Source organism: Borostomias antarcticus, assembly GCF_949987555.1.
Source record: "Borostomias antarcticus genome assembly, chromosome: 5".
Classification (NCBI taxonomy): Eukaryota; Metazoa; Chordata; class Actinopteri; order Stomiiformes; family Stomiidae; genus Borostomias; species Borostomias antarcticus.
The window spans coordinates 1,276,712-1,296,745 of record NC_140238.1 but is presented as its reverse complement, the minus strand read 5'-3'; the positions used below and the strand labels follow the sequence as shown (position 1 = coordinate 1,296,745).

Sequence of the window (20,034 nt, the reverse complement as noted above, 5' to 3'; positions counted from 1 at the left end):
GTACAGTTGTAGAATAAACAGCCCGATACGTAAATTCTGCTTGAAATTGCTCTCTTTATCCCATTTCTAAGTGCAATGGCAAGAAGCTTCCCCTCGCATTGGGCCAAAGTACAGCCTTGTAGATACACCACAGTAAAGCACCTTCTCACTTTTGATGGACACAAAAATAAAAGTACTACTGCACAGTTTCCCCTATTACATTCTCACCCAGTTATTGTACAAAATATGCAAATATACAGAACAGTACACCAAGAGAAGTAAAAAACTAAACAAAAAAGCCTAAATACTTGTATGCAGTAGAGAATGAGAGAGGGCACTGGGAAAAGCATGAGAATGTCATGCTAGAGGGCTCATGTTTATCAGTTGAAGAGGCAGTAGTTTGGATACACAAATATCATAAATCATGGACTTACTTTTGACCAGTGAGGATGAAATAGAAAAATAAACCATAATATTTCTAATGAATAAATTAAATTCAGACAATAAACAAACCAACATGGTTCTGTGTATGAAATTCTGTACTTTCCATTGAAATCTTTCAATGGGTCGGCCTTTATTCAATGGTAAATGCCCTTCTCCCTCCCCTCTCTTTTCTGAGTTCGAACTAAGCAGCAAGATGAACAGAAATAGTGTACACCTGTAAAGGAGGGCATCATATAGTGCCTGGGTCAGATTAGTACTTCTAAATTGAGCTTGATTGAGCCTGTGCTGTTTTGAAAAAGAAAAAATGTTGCAGTTGGCGAGACATGAAATAAGGAATGCGATTGATAAGGATATTGGAGAATTCTCAGGCAATGACAATGTATATATATATATATATATATATATATATATATATATGTATCCAACCTCATATTATGATTATAACCTGAGGTCAATACATCACTCTACAAGAGAGCTTCATTGGGTAATTATTTACCAGGTAGTTTGATATTGGTGGTTAAGCTTTGCTAGTGACAAAATTAACTGCATGTTATAAAATGGTGTTTCTAAGAGAGGACTGGAGCAAGCAGATATTATTTACCATCATAGGAAATAAGAACATCAATATAGCTTTGTCTAGAAGTGAAACTCTGAAGGGTGACACTATAATAAATAGCAAAAATTATATATAAAAAAAAAACAGATGAAAAAAAACAAAAAAACACAACGTATAATTTTATTATATATCTGCTCTCTTTATTCCCGTCTACTTCTTCAGTAGTTCCATTTCATGCTTAGAGCCCAAATGCATTGTGATGCACATCCAGTCTGCCACAGTCAGGGTAAATCCTCTCTGCATAGAATCCTCTAGATAAAGATGTGGGGTGGGAAGAAAGGGAATCCATTTTGAATTCCTTAGCTTTCTTCTCCCTCTGTTTCTCCGAGATACTCCCACCTTCGCTGTGCTTCTGGGCTTTATTCCATATAGACGGCCTATGCATAGTTTTATAAGGTCCTGGCTCCATAATGCCCTCAATTCGTCAAATACACCTGGAGGGTCACCCTGAAGGACTGAGAGCTTGGACGACCCTGGCATTGTTGATTACGGTCTTAAACCGCTGACCTGAGCCCACCTTTTTTTCCCCCGTAGAATCCCATGGACAGAAGGACGATAGTATTCACATGGATGAACTTCATGCAGGACAGCATTACTGATGCCACAGAGGACATCTCTCCCACCAGCACTCAGGCCCTTCCATTAGTAAATGTATGTGTTCGACCCCTGTGGTCATGACTTGGCGGATCGACTGAGCGACCTCAAACCGTGCTCTCCATGACCCACTCGGAGCTCTCAAAGGTGGGCTTCTCGCCCTCTCCGTGCTCACTATCGTCATACTGCAGCAGGATCCCATTCACTGACAGGCTTCTCTTAGTCCAGATGTTGCTGATCCTACGCGGGTAGCTGAGGCACTGCGTGGCGTCGACGTGGCCCATGTCGAATGAGTGGCTCCTCTTGGGCTGCTTCGCCTCCTGGGGCAGTCCCAGGAGACGCCCGAGCATGGTGGTGGACTCCGCTCGCCCCAGCAAGGGCTCCTTGTCAGACTGTGGCACCATGGCCACCGCCACCATGGCCGTGGAGGAGCATGAAGCCCCCTCCCTGGCTACACTTCGCAGTTCCAGTGAGGTGAAGGCCCCTAGTAAATGGTCCAAGTTGGGCCTGGCTTTGGTGCTCAGCCCTCCGCCCTGCCTCCTCCACTTGCTGATGGGGAGCGTATTGCTCTGCCCGGCGCGCACACTGTAGTGGTCGCCGTCTGCTATCGCATTGTGGCTACCCAGCGATTTAGATGAAGAGGAGGATGAGGAGAGGCTGCTTTGGAGTGAGCCGCATTTGAACTCCACCACCTCGTTCGTCATGACCACCACAGTGGGTTTGACCTGCGGAGGGGCGCCGTTGAGCCTGTTCAACCCACCGTTGGTCTGGGAGTACGTATTGCTAACGGCGGGGAGCTTATTGGACGGAATACCGCTGGTCACCTTATACCTCACCATGAGGATGATGATGAAGACCAGGAGCGTTGCCACAATAATGCCACCGATCACCAGGATCACGGTGCCACCCAGGAACTGGCTGTGGAGCGACTGGCATTGTGGGTAGTCGTCTCTGGTGATGAACTGGACGCAGCCCACTATGTTGGTGGCTGTGAGGGTGGTGGCGCTGTCCTCCCAGATGGCCAAGACACACAAGTCGTACTGCATGCCTGGGACCAGGTTGCTGACTAAGAAGGCTTTGCTGGCCATGGGAATCATCCTGTGAAAGGAAGGGAAAAACAAGAGGAGAAAACAAGTTAATAATTGGTTCTCCTGCATTTGGAGTTCAAGATGAGGGTAAAGCACCTTTGAGTGGCAAAAACCAATGACTCACTCTTCTGGACCGGGTTAGATCAAAGTGAGAGGGAAAATGAAGCATTCTAAGTAGCTATTTAAATGCACAGAGTAATTTAGAAAGATTACTTTACACGCCACAATATGAGCCATATTAATATGCATGGAGCAATAGTGGTGAGAAATTTTTAATGGGTTTTGTTTGATTATGATTTGATTATATTTGCTTCGTCGTTTGATTTGTTTTCCCTTTCCCACTGAGCAAAGACACATCTAAAAGGCGTCTTTTAGATGTATTTTTCGGACATCCAAAGACATCCAATTAGGAGCCAGAATGAAAGTTTTTTTAGACGTTCAGATATTGGACCCGTTCTGCACGTCCACAGATATCTTAGAGGGGTCCAAGCCAGACGTTTGAATATTGAGGGGTCCAGCAGACGTACAAATGGGGTTCTGGACCGACGGACGTTATTAAGACATGATCTGAACGTCTCCCTGACGTTGTGTGTTTGCTGGGTTATGTTTTCTTTAAATACAATGTTTCCTAAAATCCCAAACCACAGACAGTTCACATGATGGTCACAAAACAAGACTTTTGACTTTGAAATATGTTTATTTCTATGTGAGGTAGGCTTAATGATTCTAATGATTATAGAGTCAACAAACTGCTTCCTCCCAAACATATTCAAAAAACAATTCTCTGAAAAAGTTGTACACTTGTAACTGAACTTCTAAAATCAAAGCCAGTTTTGTACTCTCAGCAGTGTTGCCAATCAATGAAATGGTAAGAGAATAACTGTTTGGATGAGTTTGACAGGGTGTGATAGAGACTTTCATTCCTGCAAATCCATCTGTCTGACGAATATGGATTGCACAGTCAGATCTCATTTGTAAGCACTGGAGAAAATAGCCATGCTGATATTCAAATGTATCTGACAATATCCATAAATTTCCTTCTCTTAATTAAGTCCCAAATGTTAGACAGAGATTTGAAAGCTATTAGAGAAGCGATCGTTATTCAGTTTGACCTTGTGCTATGCCCGATGGATAACAGCAGCAGAGGCTAATGGGGGAATTTGTGATGAAACTTGTTTGCTTGATAAGATATTGCAATTACAGTGGATGATCTACTCAGAACCTGGCAAACAATTAATTTGTCCCCGAAGTAGACGGCTACATTGTGTAGGCCAACCGCAGGCTTAAAAAGAGCATAAATTGCCTGGGCAAAAATGTGCTGCTATAAAGCTCATTATCCAGGTGTTTTCATAATTAGGGGGTACTGAGAGACTAATTGTTCCAGATGAGGTCTCTTTCTGGATGGATATCCTCTCTAATTGCATCCCCTTACTGAAGTGTCAGCGCGATGGTAAATATATGGACATGCATGGAGATCACAGGGAGAGGATAGGTGGCTGGTCAAAGATGGTCCAACATGTTATGCCAAGAAACAAAACGAGTGAGGGTGATGCTAACACTTTCAAACTTTCACCCAAAGTGATTTATAGTACAGTTCATCTCATGGCATTGTAGTACATATAATGTATTCCAATGGGAACTGAACTCACATGTTGGAACCAAAAGTTCTCCTACTTTAGTTTAAAGTTAAGGGCTTATGTGCTAATTGTTCATTTATGAATTTGAATGTGGTCTGACTACGAATAATAATATGAAAGTGTGTAGCCTATTGCATGCCATGTTTGTTTTGTTGATCATTAAGGGGTTAACATGCCGAGTCAATTAGGAATGTCAATTGGACACGCCCCTTTATTGTTTGGCTTGCCCCGTTTCATTGTTAAAATGTTTGGGGGGGTGAGAAGCATAGGGAGCTCAGGTATGGCGGTATCATACAGTTGGCATAAAGATGCATTGATTGATTAAAAATATGTAAGGATTTTGACTGTATGCTAAATCGTTCTTGAGATAATTACAAAAAGTTAAACATGTTTGTTATAGTGCCACCTTGAGGTCAATGAGTGTCATTTTATGGGCCTCAGTAGTGGCTGGGATGTGCAACACACCTGCCAATTTTCGTGAGTTTTTGCTGCGCAAACAATTTTAGTGGAGAAAAATAAGACAGAAAGAAAGAAAGAAAGAAAGAAAGAAAGAAAGAAAGAAAGAAAGAAAGAAAGAAAGAAAGAAAGAAAGAAAGAAAGAAAGAAAGAGAGCAAAAGCAGTAGAGGTCCTGCCGCAGCAGCATTTGCCACCAATCAATTCATTTCCTGAATCAACTAATGTTAATGCTCTTCATTCCCAGGAATAACCCAATCGGAGAGCACCCAGGTTACAGGGACCTCAGTGAGAGTGCTCCATTGGGTATCAGAACCAGTACCTAATGATCCATTATGGCATATCTTGGAATGACAGTTTTTAACAAAACAAAGTCATGAAGAGAAGCTCTTAATAATGTGCAGGGTTATTCATTCATCATTCCTGTGTAATTACTTGGCAAATTAATGAGCAATAAGCATTCCAGCTGATTTGTATGATAATGCTGGAACGACGTTTAAGTCAGCCACCACTCTGAACTGTATGACTGTATGCTCTCCAATAGTCTGGATAGACAGATATAATTAAGAGATAACAGCCATAATACACTACAAGTGGGAATATGAACATTACCCTGCTACATCTATTGCAAATACATAGGAACTGATCTTCATTATATTGCCTCTTGGCCTGAGAGGGGTGTATAGCAAAACAGCCCTGAATGTGCCTGGCGAGGAAATAAAAAAATACCCCATTATTGCTTTCTTAGAGATGATGGCTTCTATTCAGTGGGCTGAACACAGTAATATCTCATACCAACACCCGGCACCATTCCAATATAAAATTCAGCTTTGCAGACTTATGAGTAGCTGCTGACTTTCAGAAGTGTCAGCGATCCTTCAACCCCAGAACCCCTGGCTTTGCCTAATGGGTAAGTCTGCATCTGCACATAACAAGATATTGCAAATAATAATTTAATAAACAATGCATTGACTAAAGCGTCCTTATGTCTATTCAATGCTTTACTCATCTGCCACGATAATGTAGTCTTTTGATTGAAATATCTTCATTTGGGGGCTTTTCCCTGAAAACAATGATATGTGATTAATTGCAATTAAATAGATTAATTAATTACAGATCATGTAATTAATTAGATTTTTTAAAATCAACTAGGTAGGGTTAGGGACTACCATTCTAATGATTTAAAACTTTTATTTTAATGTTTATACTACTTTTAGTGGCTTTTACTCTTTTTTTTTACACACCCAACCTTTTTACACCACCTAACTTCTACATATTTCTATTGATTTCCTCCAACATTCCAGACTGGGTCTGGTTCCAGCTCTTATTAAATCAAAGCAAGAGGAGGGCGCCTGAGTGCTTTCTAAAGTTTCCTGCAAACCGTCTCTGATTTGCAGCTGCACAATGCTGCTGGAATGCTGCGTTGATTAGCCCCACACACTAGCACAGATGTGACAGCCACAGTTCTTTCAATCTAGGCCTGTATGTTATATAAAACTATACATCTGATAGCTCATTGTAATGATTTAACTTCATGTTACAATCTCAGTTAAATGTTTAATCGTATATCTCCTCATAAACTTAACTAGAAGTGGGATGCTTGTATTTATTGGGAAACCACAAGGACTCCTAGCACTTTGTGGGACCTGAGTTGAATTGGTTAAAGGAGTAGTAAAGGGAAAATGCATGTTTGGTCCTGTTTTAAGGTTACTTATGATCATATACAATGGTTCAGATCAAAAAGTTGACAAAACTAGCACTTTTGAGAAAGTCTGATAATTGCTCTACCACCGTTTTGGTTATACAATGGATGTGGGTGGGCACCTTGAAAAATCATTCAAAAAACATGTTAAACTCTCAATTTCAAAGTCAAGAAACTCACCGAGGTGTTAGTTCATCTGGAATGGCTTTTTTAAATATTTAGCATATAACTATTTAGTCACAGCACATACGTGTGTAAACGTCCGCAAACTAGGTAGCCTAGCAACATAAACAATAACAATAGCTACCGTAAGTAGTTCCGCTTCCTGAATCCCCTCTGCGGATTGATCTACACATCTACAACGGTCGCTTCAATACAAGTCAATGGATTTCATAAAATGATCAATAAAATCCTACAGGATTCATACTTTGCGGCAAATTTGATGTCAGAACACCAACGGACACCAATTACCCCCTCGGTGAGCTTCTTGTCTTTGAAATTGAGAGTTTAACATGTTTTTTGAATGATTTTTTACAGTGCCAACCCACATCCATTGTATGACCAAAACAGTGGTAGAGCAATTATCAGACTTTCTCAAAAGTGCTAGTTAACCTTAAAACAGGGCTAAACATGCATTTTCTCTTTACTACTCCTTTAAACTCACTCCTCAATATAAATGTCACCCACCTGCACCATCAAATTGGTAGCTTTTTGGTGGAGTAGCTAGCGAAGTGATATTTATGGGAGGTATTCATTTAAGTAATTGATGGTGGAAACGATGATGATCCAGTGACAACTGTTAAAGTGGTGCAGATACATTTGGGCTCCGTTCGACCAGCTGGGATCACTCTGTAGTGTGTGGAGTGATTTTAGGCGGGGGCAGGTGTGTAATTGAGTTGAATTGGCTAAACACATCCCTCAGTATACTGCTTACTTGTGCCATAAGATTGCCAGCTTTGGAATAATTCCTGGAGAACAAGCAATACTATCCAAATTGTTAACACATTTCCAACCAAATGTGAAATGGAATAGAAAGGATTACCGCCACTTCCAGCAAGTACAGTCGCTATTCCACGGCAACAGACAACTATGCCTAGTAACCAATGTTAACGCCAGCTGTGTAAGTTGACTGCTATCGAGTTAGCCAACAAACTTGTATCGCTCGTGTTACAGACCAGGGGCCTCATTTATCATTGTGTATACACCTTTTCCTAAACCTTTTTTCCCATTTTGTGCGTACATACTTTTCTCCGCCAAGTATGTGATCTATCAAACCAAAACTCAACGGGAAAAACTGCAGACATTTACCCCGACTCTGACCCTGGTGTGCACCGTGAGGAAGAGTGCAGGGAGGCACTATCATGCCTAAAATGGCCCAATTCACCACAAAAATGTATCTCAATGCAAGATTATCTCCTCTAACGGGCCTATTTATTGTCCCATATGGATTTGTTTCAAGACTTCCAGACTCCAACAGCCTATGCTGTTCCAAACTTGTCTGTGCAATAATAGGTTCTCACACACCAAATCCAGCACACCATCAAATCAAATGCCAATTTATGATAAGATTGGCATCAAGATGTGATCAAGTACACGTTTGCTGCAAGCATATAAATATTGCAGTGAGTTCACCTGTGTGTAATGGGACAAGATGGATCCAGCAATCCTCGGGCAGCTGGACAACCTCGCCTATGCGCGCAACGCCATTGATGACCCCGGGAGGGAGGATCAGAAGGGAGCAGCAATGGGTCTTGTTCATTTTTATCAATACTGATACCATTATTGAGACCGCTTAACGATTCAAGTCTTTATCGATCCCACTATCGATACCCTACTTTTCTACTATTTGATAGAAAGACAACAATACATTCTTAAAAGAACCGAATTGGTATGTAATGTTATGTATATTTTATATGTAGGCTATTAATTGTGTATTTATTTCCTTTGATGGTTTCAGCACATTGAGGTTGCTTTCAAATGGCTTTATAAATAAACTTAATGAGTATAACTCATCACTATGCCCTCCAAATGTTCTTCTATCAGAAAGAAGGAAAACCTATGCCATGGTTTGACAAACCTCAGGCAAACCTATGTCAACCGATTGCTAGGCTACTAACCGCGGATGGATTGAAATTATGTGACTCGTCTCACGAGATTTAAAATTTACATTTGATTATCATAGGACGTGCTAGTCTCGATAGCAGAATCGATAAGCTCGGGGCTGCCTTTTTATAGAGTTTCTCGAAATCCTCGAACCGGGTATTAATAGAACTGGTTTTCGAGACCCATCCCTAGTCATGATACTGACTGGCTAATCAGCCAATTTAGACTCCCTAGAGCCGTGCTCTTAGAGCTATGTGCTGACCTGGGTCCAGCATTAGAAAGGACCACATGGCGCACCCACGCAATGTCCGTGCCAACACAGGTAGGCCTACAGACCACAACTGAATACTGAGGCCAAGGCAGCACCGCAAAAATGAATAGTAATGATGAATGTGTTGTTCACATTTGAATATACTGAAGTGACCTAGCCAACATATTTTGGCACAGGTACTAACCACTCTGGGTTTCCTGGCAACCGGGATATACCAGCGGAATGTAGCTGCCAGGTGTGTATGATAAGGCAAGGCAAGGCAAACTATTTATAAAGCACATTTAAAATGACAGCAGTCAACCAAATTGCTGTACCGAGGTGGGCCCTAAGTAAAAACAAGGAGTTTCAACAGACAATCCAAGCATGAAACACAGACTCGGCTCGTGCTCAGACTAAGTGAAATGCCAGGGAGAAGAAGTGGGTTTTTAGGGAGGATTTTAAAACATCAGGATTCTGGGAGGATCTGATATAAAGGGGCAGGCTGTTCCAGAGCCTAGGGGCGGCCGCCGCAAAAGCCCTGTCAGCTCTAAACTTTAATCTGGTTTTTGGCACCTCCAGCAGCAATTGGTCGTCAGACCTTAACATTCACATTAACTTGTTCACCCTTTAGGCTGAAGCCCCTGCTGGGAAGGACCTAATCCTGCTGAATCTTTCCCCTATAGGTCTGGGATATCACAGCCGTCACTGAGCGCAATAATGTCTGCAGTCTGGGATGGCCTCATTAGGATGAATGATCGGTACATTAGGTTCCCTTACACTGTGGAGGAGGAGGCCGACACCAAAAGGCAATTTGCAGCAATGTCCGGTTTTCCCAATGTAATCGGAGCCATTGACTGCACTCACATGATGATAAAGGCATCATCCGCGAACAAATTTGTTTATGTGATTCGCAAAAATGTGCACACGATCAACACCCAAATCATTTAGCTGCTACTTTGCATTGACCATGTATATGGCTGAGTTTGGGCATGTAGAGGTTGGGATATGAGGGGTGTTCACGTGCACACTTCTTTAGGTAAGGTGTGATTTATCAAGAGAGATTTCGTACAGCTGTGCATACGCACGGTTTGATAAATCCGAAAACGGTAGACATTTTTTGGGTGTATGCCATTTTCGCCATTTGGGTGTACAGACATTTTAAGTGTCAGTTGTACACCGTCTTTGATAAATGAGGCCCCAGCTCATAAGAGACAACACTTCCGCCTGGTATCGTGCTGAATTATGATCACGTTTTAATTGTCGGGCATTTTAATATTCATGTTTGCTGTGAGTCCAAGCCTCTAGCCAGAGACTTTCTAAAATTAAACTTGAAAGAGTTTATCATCCAACCACAAACCAAGATATTTGTACTCCGTGACTCTCTCAATATACAAGCCATCAGCAGTTGAAAGATGGAGCCTATCACAATCAATAGTCCTGGCTCTAGAGAACAACAAACTTAATTTGCTAGGATTAAGGATTAGTTTAAGATTGGTGAGAGTTGGTCATAGTACATCAAAAGCAGGCTGCCGGTTAACAGTGGCTTCCTGAACAGTATACGCAATACAGTAGACAACTGCATCATCAGCATATAAATGAACATGACAGCCAGTTAGTGTAGAGACAATATCATTATATAGAAGACAGGACCCAACACCGATCCCTGGGGCACACCTTAAACTAGAGACAGGAAATTCGATTGAATGTTAACCAATTTCACACACTGACACCTTGATGACAGATAATCCTGAAACCAGTCACAAGCATCTCTATCCACACCAATACTAGATAGTCTATTTAAAAGCAGCTGGTGATCAACTGTATCAAATCCTTTTGAGAGATCTACAGAGGGCAGAATAGTGTTTCCTGTTGTCTAATGCTGAGATCATGTCATTAGTGACGAGTGACAGCCGAAATAGTACTATGATGAGCTCTAAATCCAGATTCGTGAGGATTTTAAACTGAATGACTTGAAAGACATTATTTTAATTGGTTATTTACCAAGGTTTCCAGAACTTTGGCTAGGCATGGACGATAGTTGTCCAGCTTATCCCCATCACCCAAGCAGAGTTCCAGACCTGCGGTACTATACTATAGTAACTATACCAGATGCAATGCAGAGATTAAGAGATCATGAGATGTATGACAACAGCTCACTAATGACTGGTGCTGCCAGTTTTATAAAAAATGAATCTAGATTGTCCTCACCAGTAGAACACTTCTACCCATAGGGTAGGATAGGATCTATGGATTGCAAGATTCCTCAATGGGTGTAAATGGCTGAAAAGAGAGACTTGTTCCAAAGTAGGAATGCAACCAGAGTCAGCGTCCAAGGGAGCCAGCCCAGTATATAACCTATCAGTAAGAAGCCATGCCTCAGGTAAGTGCTTATTAAAAGCAAGACAGATTTCATTTGGATCAGAGATCACACGATCATCCACAATAATACACAAGGGCAGTGAGCTACAGAGGGGAGCTTCTAGTACTTATCAGCACTGCAGCTTTTCACCATCAAGGCATTGCACAGGAAAATCATGTGGGCAATCTTGTGGGATTTCAGCTGGGCGTTATTTCATTTTAGTGATGCATCTCTGCCGGGTGGTGTCTTTGAGCAGATTTAGCAGGCTTGGCTCACAGTGTATTTCTCCTGTAGTCTACGAATGAAGACAAGCCTGATCATTGTATCATTAAATTTCACACATTCTATCAAGGTCATGCACAGTACAGATACACAGCACAACATTAGATGAGTACCTTATGTCTATTTTTATGTGAAGCACTGCGTGTAAATTATCTGCTGTACACACAAAATACAGTGTATTTAAAATAGAAAAGAAAAGAAAATTAAAATAGATCTGCCACTCCGAAAACTGAGTCGCCTATGTCCCAGAGACCTGATGGTAGGCTATATGGCGAACCTAAAAAATACATATTTCCCATGTACCTATGTCAGAGAAATTACTGTTTTTCCAGCGAACTCCGAGGTCCTCTGGTAGGCTAATTTTATTATTAGCTATCCGGATCGACATGTCTGATATTTGAATACCAATTATATAACTGCATTTCCATCTTTGTATTGCATGTTATGAGTGGGATAATAGGCCTATTTGTGCATACAGTGAGCATTCGTCAGGAGCAGTCTGCAAAACAATGGCAGCGATACAGTGTGGTCCATAGATGTTATGTTTGTGGAGATGCGGCTGTTCTCTAGAAAATGCAGCCAACTTATAACACATGGATATAAAGCTTTACATGTGGAGATTCCAATTAAAGTATTGATTTGGAAAAGTGAAATAGTATTTACCTGGAACTGCTTCAAAGGCAGTGTTTATGAGGTGGCTTCAGAGAGGAAGCTAATCTGATTGAGTATTCAACCAAGGCATGTCATTATCTTCTCCTCTCCATCTTTTCACCCACCATCTTTCTATCCCTCTTTCTTTTCAATGTGTCAGTCTTTCCATTTATTTAAGCAACTGTCATCTCACCGAGGCAAGTCATATATCCTCCTCTTCACTTCACTACACCCCCTTCTCTCTCTCAGATCTTTATCCATCTCTAGCATTTCTTAATATTCCATATCAATTTCAACTTCTGTCTCCTTTGCACCATCTCAATACTATTCAACGTCTCTATATGGTGACTTGAACAATTCATGCCATTACACTCATGTCTCCCAATCTTTCTTCACCAAACTCAATATTATTCGCTCTTCCTTCCTCGCTATCCGTTCCTCTAGGCTTTCTTAGTAGTACTGTTAAAAAGGCTGTCTGTCTCTTTAAGACTGTGGGGCTGGGCAGACCGAGCCCGCAACGAAGTATGCTTCAAGAGAGGGAAGACTGGCTCGGGGGAAAACGAGTTGGCTAGTTTAGTTGAGATTCACAAGAGAGAGTTTAGTTCGGTGACTACTATTCTGTTGTACCTTTTGCCAAAAGCCAAGTGGATCAAATAGCTATTTTCACTAGCATTTACAGCATTCTCCAACCCCTGACACTAAACATTTTCCTCCATTTGTCCCATGATACAAATCATCTGTCTGCAGACTTCTAATAAGAGTCATGTACGGTATCTACTCCATCGCTTGCTGTGGTGTACACATGGAACAGCTTGAGATGACAGGCCTGGTAAAGTCTCCCCATATATGGACCCACTGCCTCCATTGCGTGATGTGGTAGTGTATGCTGAGGGATTGCCCTGGAGATTTACTGCCCTTAGTATGTTAATGACACTGTCTGCTGCATCACAATTGTGAAGGAATGGGTGAAAGCAGCTGGGACTGTTGTGAAATGCAGCTGCAATAAGTTATGTGTCAGCCGTAGACCTTCAGAAACACTCGGAATCGAGTGCCAATGAAACCCCTTGGCAATACTTTACCTTATAATAGCCATGGCTCCATAGCCCTGTGTCATGTACCCCTTATTCAAGGTAGGCAATTACCTTGGGCCCCCAACCTACAAAGGGCCCCATAAACACCTCATGAAGGTATAGTTAAAATTTATTTGAGAATTTTCACTAATAATGATTTCTTTCTAAAAATCCATGTGCTAAAAGGCATCAGAATGCCTAATTCATGACTGTAAATATACTTTAAAAAAGAAAGGACAGTTATTGTTGTTGGTGTTAACTCTGCCATAACAATTTAGAGGTAAGGCTTGTTTTGATAGTAGGCTTGTTAGCATATAGACGTACATTCCAAACAACAACGCTGGCCTACAGGGACTTTTTCAAATACACATGTTCAGTCATCTTTACCTGTAAATCAGGACTTCATCCTCAGAGCAGTTGTACTGGAGCTGGTACATTTTCACCTTGGGTGCTGCTTTGCTAACAGTCCACTTGATCAGAGCAGAGACAGATGTCACCTCTGATACAGTAACCACTTTCTCTGGCTGAGGCTTAGACTCCCCCTTACTGGTCTTGGTAGAGCTTGTGATGTCAGAAAGTCGGGACTTGGGCTGCGCAGTGCGGTTTGTACCATTGCTGAGGTGGGGGAGTTGAATAATGGACAGTTCTATGGAAGCAGTGGATTCCCCTGCAGCATTGGCTGCAATACACGTGAAGACACCATAATCCTTAGACGTGGTGATGGTAATATCTAGAGTTCCATTTTCATACACTGTCGCACGTGATGAATTGCTGATCAAACGGTCATCAGGAGCGACCCAGTGAATGATTGGCATTGGGTCGCCGACAGCTTTGCAACGCAGGCTAGCTGTTTGACCCTCCAAAACCAGAAGCTTGTGTGTATGTTGGGTGATCAATGGTGGTTCGCAAATAAACTCTTCCTCCCGGACGTACCAGAAGTAGCGACCCTTGAGACTTGGGGGTGAAGCACAAGTCTCCATATCGTCCTCTCGATCTAACCTGCGAAGCCAGAGCACTTCACAGTTGCAGTGCAGGGGGTTTCCACCAAAGCTAAGGGAGAGCTGAGGGCCGTATGGCGTACTGAGCACCAGGTTACTCTGGGAACGGGAGAAGATGGGGTCTGGCGGGAGCTTCTGGAGCCTGTTGGAGGTGAGGTCTAAGCGGGCCAGTTTATCCAAGTCTGTAAAAGTCCCTTCTGAGATGTAGGTGATGAGGTTATGATCCAAACTCATCTGGTGGAGGTTAACCATCTTGCGGATCGACTCCCAAGGCACTCCTCGCAAATTGTTGTACGACAAATCCAGGTCTTCTAGCGTCAGCATTAAGTCGTCAAAGGCTGACTTGGAGATGCGATTCAGCTGGTTGTTGTTGCAGCTGGTTGTTGTTGAGTATGAGGTGCTGGAGGTTGACCAGTCCCCGCAGGTCATCTGGGCCGAGCTCAGTCAACCGGTTGCTGTCCAGGTGCAAGGATCGTAGGGTCTCCAAGTCGATGAAGGAGAAAGGCTGTATGGCACTGATGGTGTTCCGGGACAAGGTGAGATCCACCAGACCGGTCATGTTGGCAAAGTCCTGCGGAGTTATCTTGAGGATGAAGTTGCCGCCCAGACGAAGCTCCACAGTCCGCCGGTCGATGTCTACGGGTACGAAGAGAAGACCTTTGGAGGGGCAGAGGGTACCCAGAGACTCAGACAGGTTCTGACAGACGCAGTACTTGGGGCAGGCGTGGACCATCATCACTGCTGTTCCCAGAAGTAGGAGGCTGCTGAGCACGTTGTCCATGGTAGATCATACGCAGGGACCTGGTGAACACAAGGACAAAGAGAGAGGGAAGGAACACAGTCAGATAACACTCATTGCTTTTGTAGGGAGTTTGTAAGGAAATGAAACATGTCCAGTTTCATTTGGTAAGCAGTTTGTTTGTAGCCATGATTCTAAGGAAAATGTTAATTTTGAAATTGTCATATGTACACATAAACTTCTATAAGCACATTAGAGATTAATTTTCTAGCTGAAAAATGAAACCAAGTTTGGTCTCCAGAATAAATAAACAGGCATAAACACATAAATGACTGACAGACAGACAGACAGACAGACAGACAGACGGATAGACGGATAGACAGACAGACGGATAGATAGACAGATAGAGGCATCTTCAATATCTAAACAGCCTTGACTACTGGTCGGCTCAGGGAGATGGATGGCCACACCCAGCTTCAGCGTGTGGAGTTTTAATTCCCTTGGACATTTTGTATCATGAATTCCAAATACTCTAAAGTTAAAAATCAATTTTAATCAGCTTTTTCCCAACAGCACCATTTATTATCACCAAGCCCAGTCCGAGTCTGCCCTAATACCCCAGCACAAGGGGAGACAGTCTGGGCTTAATTTGTTCACTGTAACGCTTTCATCTGTTATCCAGCGTTTAACATTACCTGCAGCACACTCACTCTTCATTTGCTACTTTCCTGCAACACCCAGCTCACGTATGAATGACAGTTTTCAATAACTCATATGAGAGATGTTCTTCACTAATACCCGTTTGCAATTATACTATGTAGTGCTACCGCATGACAACATGTCACATGGAGATGAATGGAATGTGACAGCAGGCAGGGATGAGAAACTATTGGAACTGGAGAAAAACACAGTGGTGAAGGAGGCAGGCATTGGAATTATGTTGAAAGGAGACCATGCCAGGGTATGATTTAAGCAATTGCAGGTTAGGGTTAGCGTTGTTAGGCCTAAAACCCCCGTAGCTGTGGTAAATTCCCCTGTAACCCACTGCCTCGAGTGGTCAATTGCTTTTCTACAACAGTTACTACATATATTCACAAAAAACACTCAGTAGTAACATTCAATCATTTATTTACCACACATTCTTATCATTTTACTATTTACAAAATCTTCCGCGATAGGCTATAGTTCTGAATTAAATGGTTGCCAGGCAACATAGGCTATCTCGCCTATTTGGGTTGGCCTTGTTCACATAAGCCATAAGGCATAATTCGGGTGGTTCACGTTTATTTGAATATTTCCAGCTATGGTGCAGTTATTAAAACAGTTCTCCAGAGCACTCGTTTTTTCTGGTAGGGGTGTGGAAGTGTTGGAGTCGGACTGATGAGTGCGCTTTTGTAATAGGATACGAAAAAGGTGAGGTTGCTGCGAGTGGTTGCTACGCAAAACATAGCCTACCGCTTGGTTTTATCAATGGCCTCGTCAATGAGATTGACGGCGCATTAATACTAATTGTTATGCGGTCGCAGCCGTGGGTTACAGAGTATTTTACCACAGCTGCTAGCCAATCAGAATCAAGTATCCAAACTTTCCGTTGTAGAATATGGATATAGACTGCGGTGTTTATGATTCATCTGAAACCAAAGGAAGGCAGCAAAGCTACAGTAGCAAGTCATTGTAAGGAAACATGTTATCATTTGAAGCCCTGTGTAATTGAACCTGTGACCCCTGAAGCCGGACGCCCCATAAAGTCAGATGGAACCAGTAGCATTGAGTCCAGGCAAAGACTATTGGCTCTGTGGCCAGCAACCCCCAGGGAGAAGCTATACATTTTCAGTCACGTGTTCATTTGTTTGTTCGCTATTTAGCAGGATTTAGCAGCAAAAACTACCAGAGTGATTTTCCCGAAACTGGAGCAATGCATCATGGGCCAACTTAGAATCCATTATACTTTGGAGCAGATCAGAATCACTGGGCGGATACACAAATTTAAAGAAAACTAAGTTTGGCCGTACCTGGACCATTTCCCTTCACTGCATCCTTGCGTCTTCTGCCAGGTTTCCTGTGCTGCCCAGTGGCTGAGTTGTTAAGGCTGCAGAAGTGATTTTTCATCCCTGTCTCACATCCTGATAGATGATTTCTGTTTTATTTTTTAGAGAACATTGCCTCTTTGTTACAATGAGGAGTCGAATCTAAGCAATCAATTGTATCTTATGTTTCTATGCATGTAAAACAATAAAATCTGATTCATGAGACACAAATGAGATAAACATTGTTGTGTATGATATAATTATTAAGAAGTAACATCTTGGGTATTTAGGCAGGAGCGTTTTTAGAGAGACTCACTCTGGTCTAAGTATGAGAAGTAGGAGTTAATTTTTGCCAGTACAAATTCCTCTTTCCTAAACATGAGTATACTAGTGCACACATTGAGGTAGAATCAGACCACAGCCACATGTTTACTTATAGGAAAGCCACCACACACAAGTCATCAGTTGAGTCTTTCTGTTCAAACACACTGAAAGAAAAACTTCATGAAGGAGTAGTGACATGTGTTGAAGTTTAGAGATTCATGTCGAGGTGGGATATGAAGGCCAGAGTGCTACCCCCTGATGAACAGCATGTGTGAAAGTGGAACCTCCTAAAAGCGTCTTTCATCCGCTGAGATGGAGAGATGGCGGGAGGGAGAGAAAGCAACGGAGAGAGAGAGATGACCTTCCAGAAGAGAGGAAGGGGGTCCAATCACATAGCATTGTGAGCCAAGATGAAGGAAGGGCCCCTGGTATCCAAGTCCATTTATTCCGAACCCATACTGAACCAAGGCCTCCAATACCGAAACCTTAAAGTACATTAAGAACAAAGAGGCCAGTGAGAGAGACCATGGGAGAGAGACGGGAATGAAACCTTGACTGAAACCGGAGTAAATGGATGAATTCAAGTTCAAATGAACGACCAAAATGAAAGTACTCTTAAATAGTTTTTTTCTTCTTTCTCTCACACATACTGTTCAGCCAGCCTCATCTTTAGAATGAAAGTATTCTTTAATACGGTCAACGTTTTCTTTCTTTCTCTAAGACATACTGTTGAACCGGCATATCTCATCATAAGAAGATAACAGGCTCTGAACTTGAGAGCGCTGTGCTTCTTTGATCTTCTCAGGAAGATCTAACGGCTGGAAATGTGCTTGCCAGGCAGAACGTGCCAAGCAGTGGTCAGCGGTCACCCTGACCTATGTTACAGGTCATATCCATTTATTTTTTACCACAGTTTTTGCAGTTATGGGCTAACAAGTGTGAGGAATGCCAAACATCCTATACTTGAATATAGATTATTTTCAAACACCTTACGTTCAACAGCACGGATAGTACTCTTTCTCTCTACATTTCTGAACATCTCAAAATGGCCACCAACCTACAATCAATGACTCTGTGCAATGGGCATATGTGGAATAGCTTCTCACAAGTATGGAAAACAGCTATTCCCATTGTGTCTGTCCCCCCAAGGTTACTGTGTGAGAAAAGAGAGAGGACACATATCTAAAGGTAAAGGGCAAATGGGGACAGAGAGGGAAAGAGACTTAGCTACAGGAGAGTGACTTACGGCGGAGAGTGTGAGACAGAGAGAGGTATGCAAGAGAGAGTGTTTTCCGAGAGGGAATTTTTTAGACAAGGGTAACCTTCAGACGAGCGTTTGAGCACAGCTGTATTACCATCTGCTGGAGCTCAGGTCAGGCTCGAGGGAGTGAACAGCAAGATCGTCCTGACAGGTACTTCCCTCCCATGGCACACCCCAATCAACACCACCCATCAATCAAAGACAAAAGCACTTATATGCAAATGCAGCCGTAACATCCTGGTGAACCATTCAAGGCAGTGCCTCCCTAGTCCTCATATCCATCCACTTTAAAATGCTCCATCTTCATCTCATCTGCAGGTAATTCTGTCATTCTTGTCAGGGTGACACTGTACTATGCCAACTAGTGTATACTGTGGGGTTCTGGAGATACTGGCGAGGATACGTGTCTATAAAAATATTGCTTGATAAGCAAATGTCCTCCATACAGGGATAAGGCTTTTTCAAAATCATAATGGCTCAGAACTGTCTAAAGGGAAGATTTGAGAATTGTGCGCTCCGAACGGAAGAGATATCTGAATGGAAAGCTGGTAGCCAGAAGCAGGTCGTGACAGAAACTGACAGGATTTTCTCAACAATAACCTGGACAATCTATTATTTCTCTCTCACACACGCGCACGCACACACACACACACACACACACACAACACACACATTGTGCTGAGTATCTGGCGAGAATAGAATGTCTGCCTTTCTTCATACTGTAAGTGGGACCCGGATCTGTTTCCAGATATAGATAATGGATGGTATCACCCAGAGTGGGTCTGTCTGGCATAGTCTCCCACAAGCCATTAAATGTAATTTTTTCCATCAAACTGACAAGCTTTTACCAGAGAAATAGAGGACAATCAGGTTCAGTACGATTCCATGTTCTATTCCTAAGTGGAATATAAGTAGTGTCAACACTTTCACTCTATTTTTTGTGATGTACTGCATAATGTTTTGCTGCTGTTGTCCTGGTCCTTGTGAAAGAGATCTTGCATCTCAATGGGACTTCCTGGTTAATTAAAGGACACAAAAATTAATAAAAGGAGATGAACAAATCCACACAAATTGTGTGTGTCTTCTGTTGATGGTTGAGTTCCTTACATTTAACATTGCAAACTACAATATGTAACTCCTCCATCATTTTAATTTAGAGCATTCTGACTGGCTAGCTACGACACAGCCTGTGAGGCTACACTAATTCCCCACTAAGTATTTGCAGAAAGACTGAAGATTTTTTTTTCTTCCAATGTTTCATTCATAAGGAGAGAGCAGATTCCATAACAAGCCCTCTTGATGGGAAAGGTCAGTTAATCATTAAGAGCGTACTGTCCACTGTCTCTCTAGTTCACCTCCCTCTTGTGTTAATCACCTACGGTTCACGCCTCCACAAACAACCCTCTCTGCCTCCCCACACCCAATATAATTAATTTGACTTGACCACCGTTTGCAG

At 42.4% G+C, this 20,034-nt stretch overlaps 1 protein-coding gene across 1 annotated transcript; it reads right to left on the bottom strand.

Annotated features, from left to right (window-relative positions):
* Positions 1 to 1,740: 1,740 nt before the first annotated feature.
* Positions 1,741 to 15,008, bottom strand: LOC311309085 (leucine-rich repeat and fibronectin type-III domain-containing protein 2; the record flags this gene model as incomplete). Its single annotated transcript, XM_084438244.1, is given in 3 exon segments — positions 1,741 to 2,731; positions 13,617 to 14,599; positions 14,601 to 15,008. Coding segments are annotated over 3 exon segments (2,382 nt in total).
* Positions 15,009 to 20,034: the final 5,026 nt, after the last annotated feature.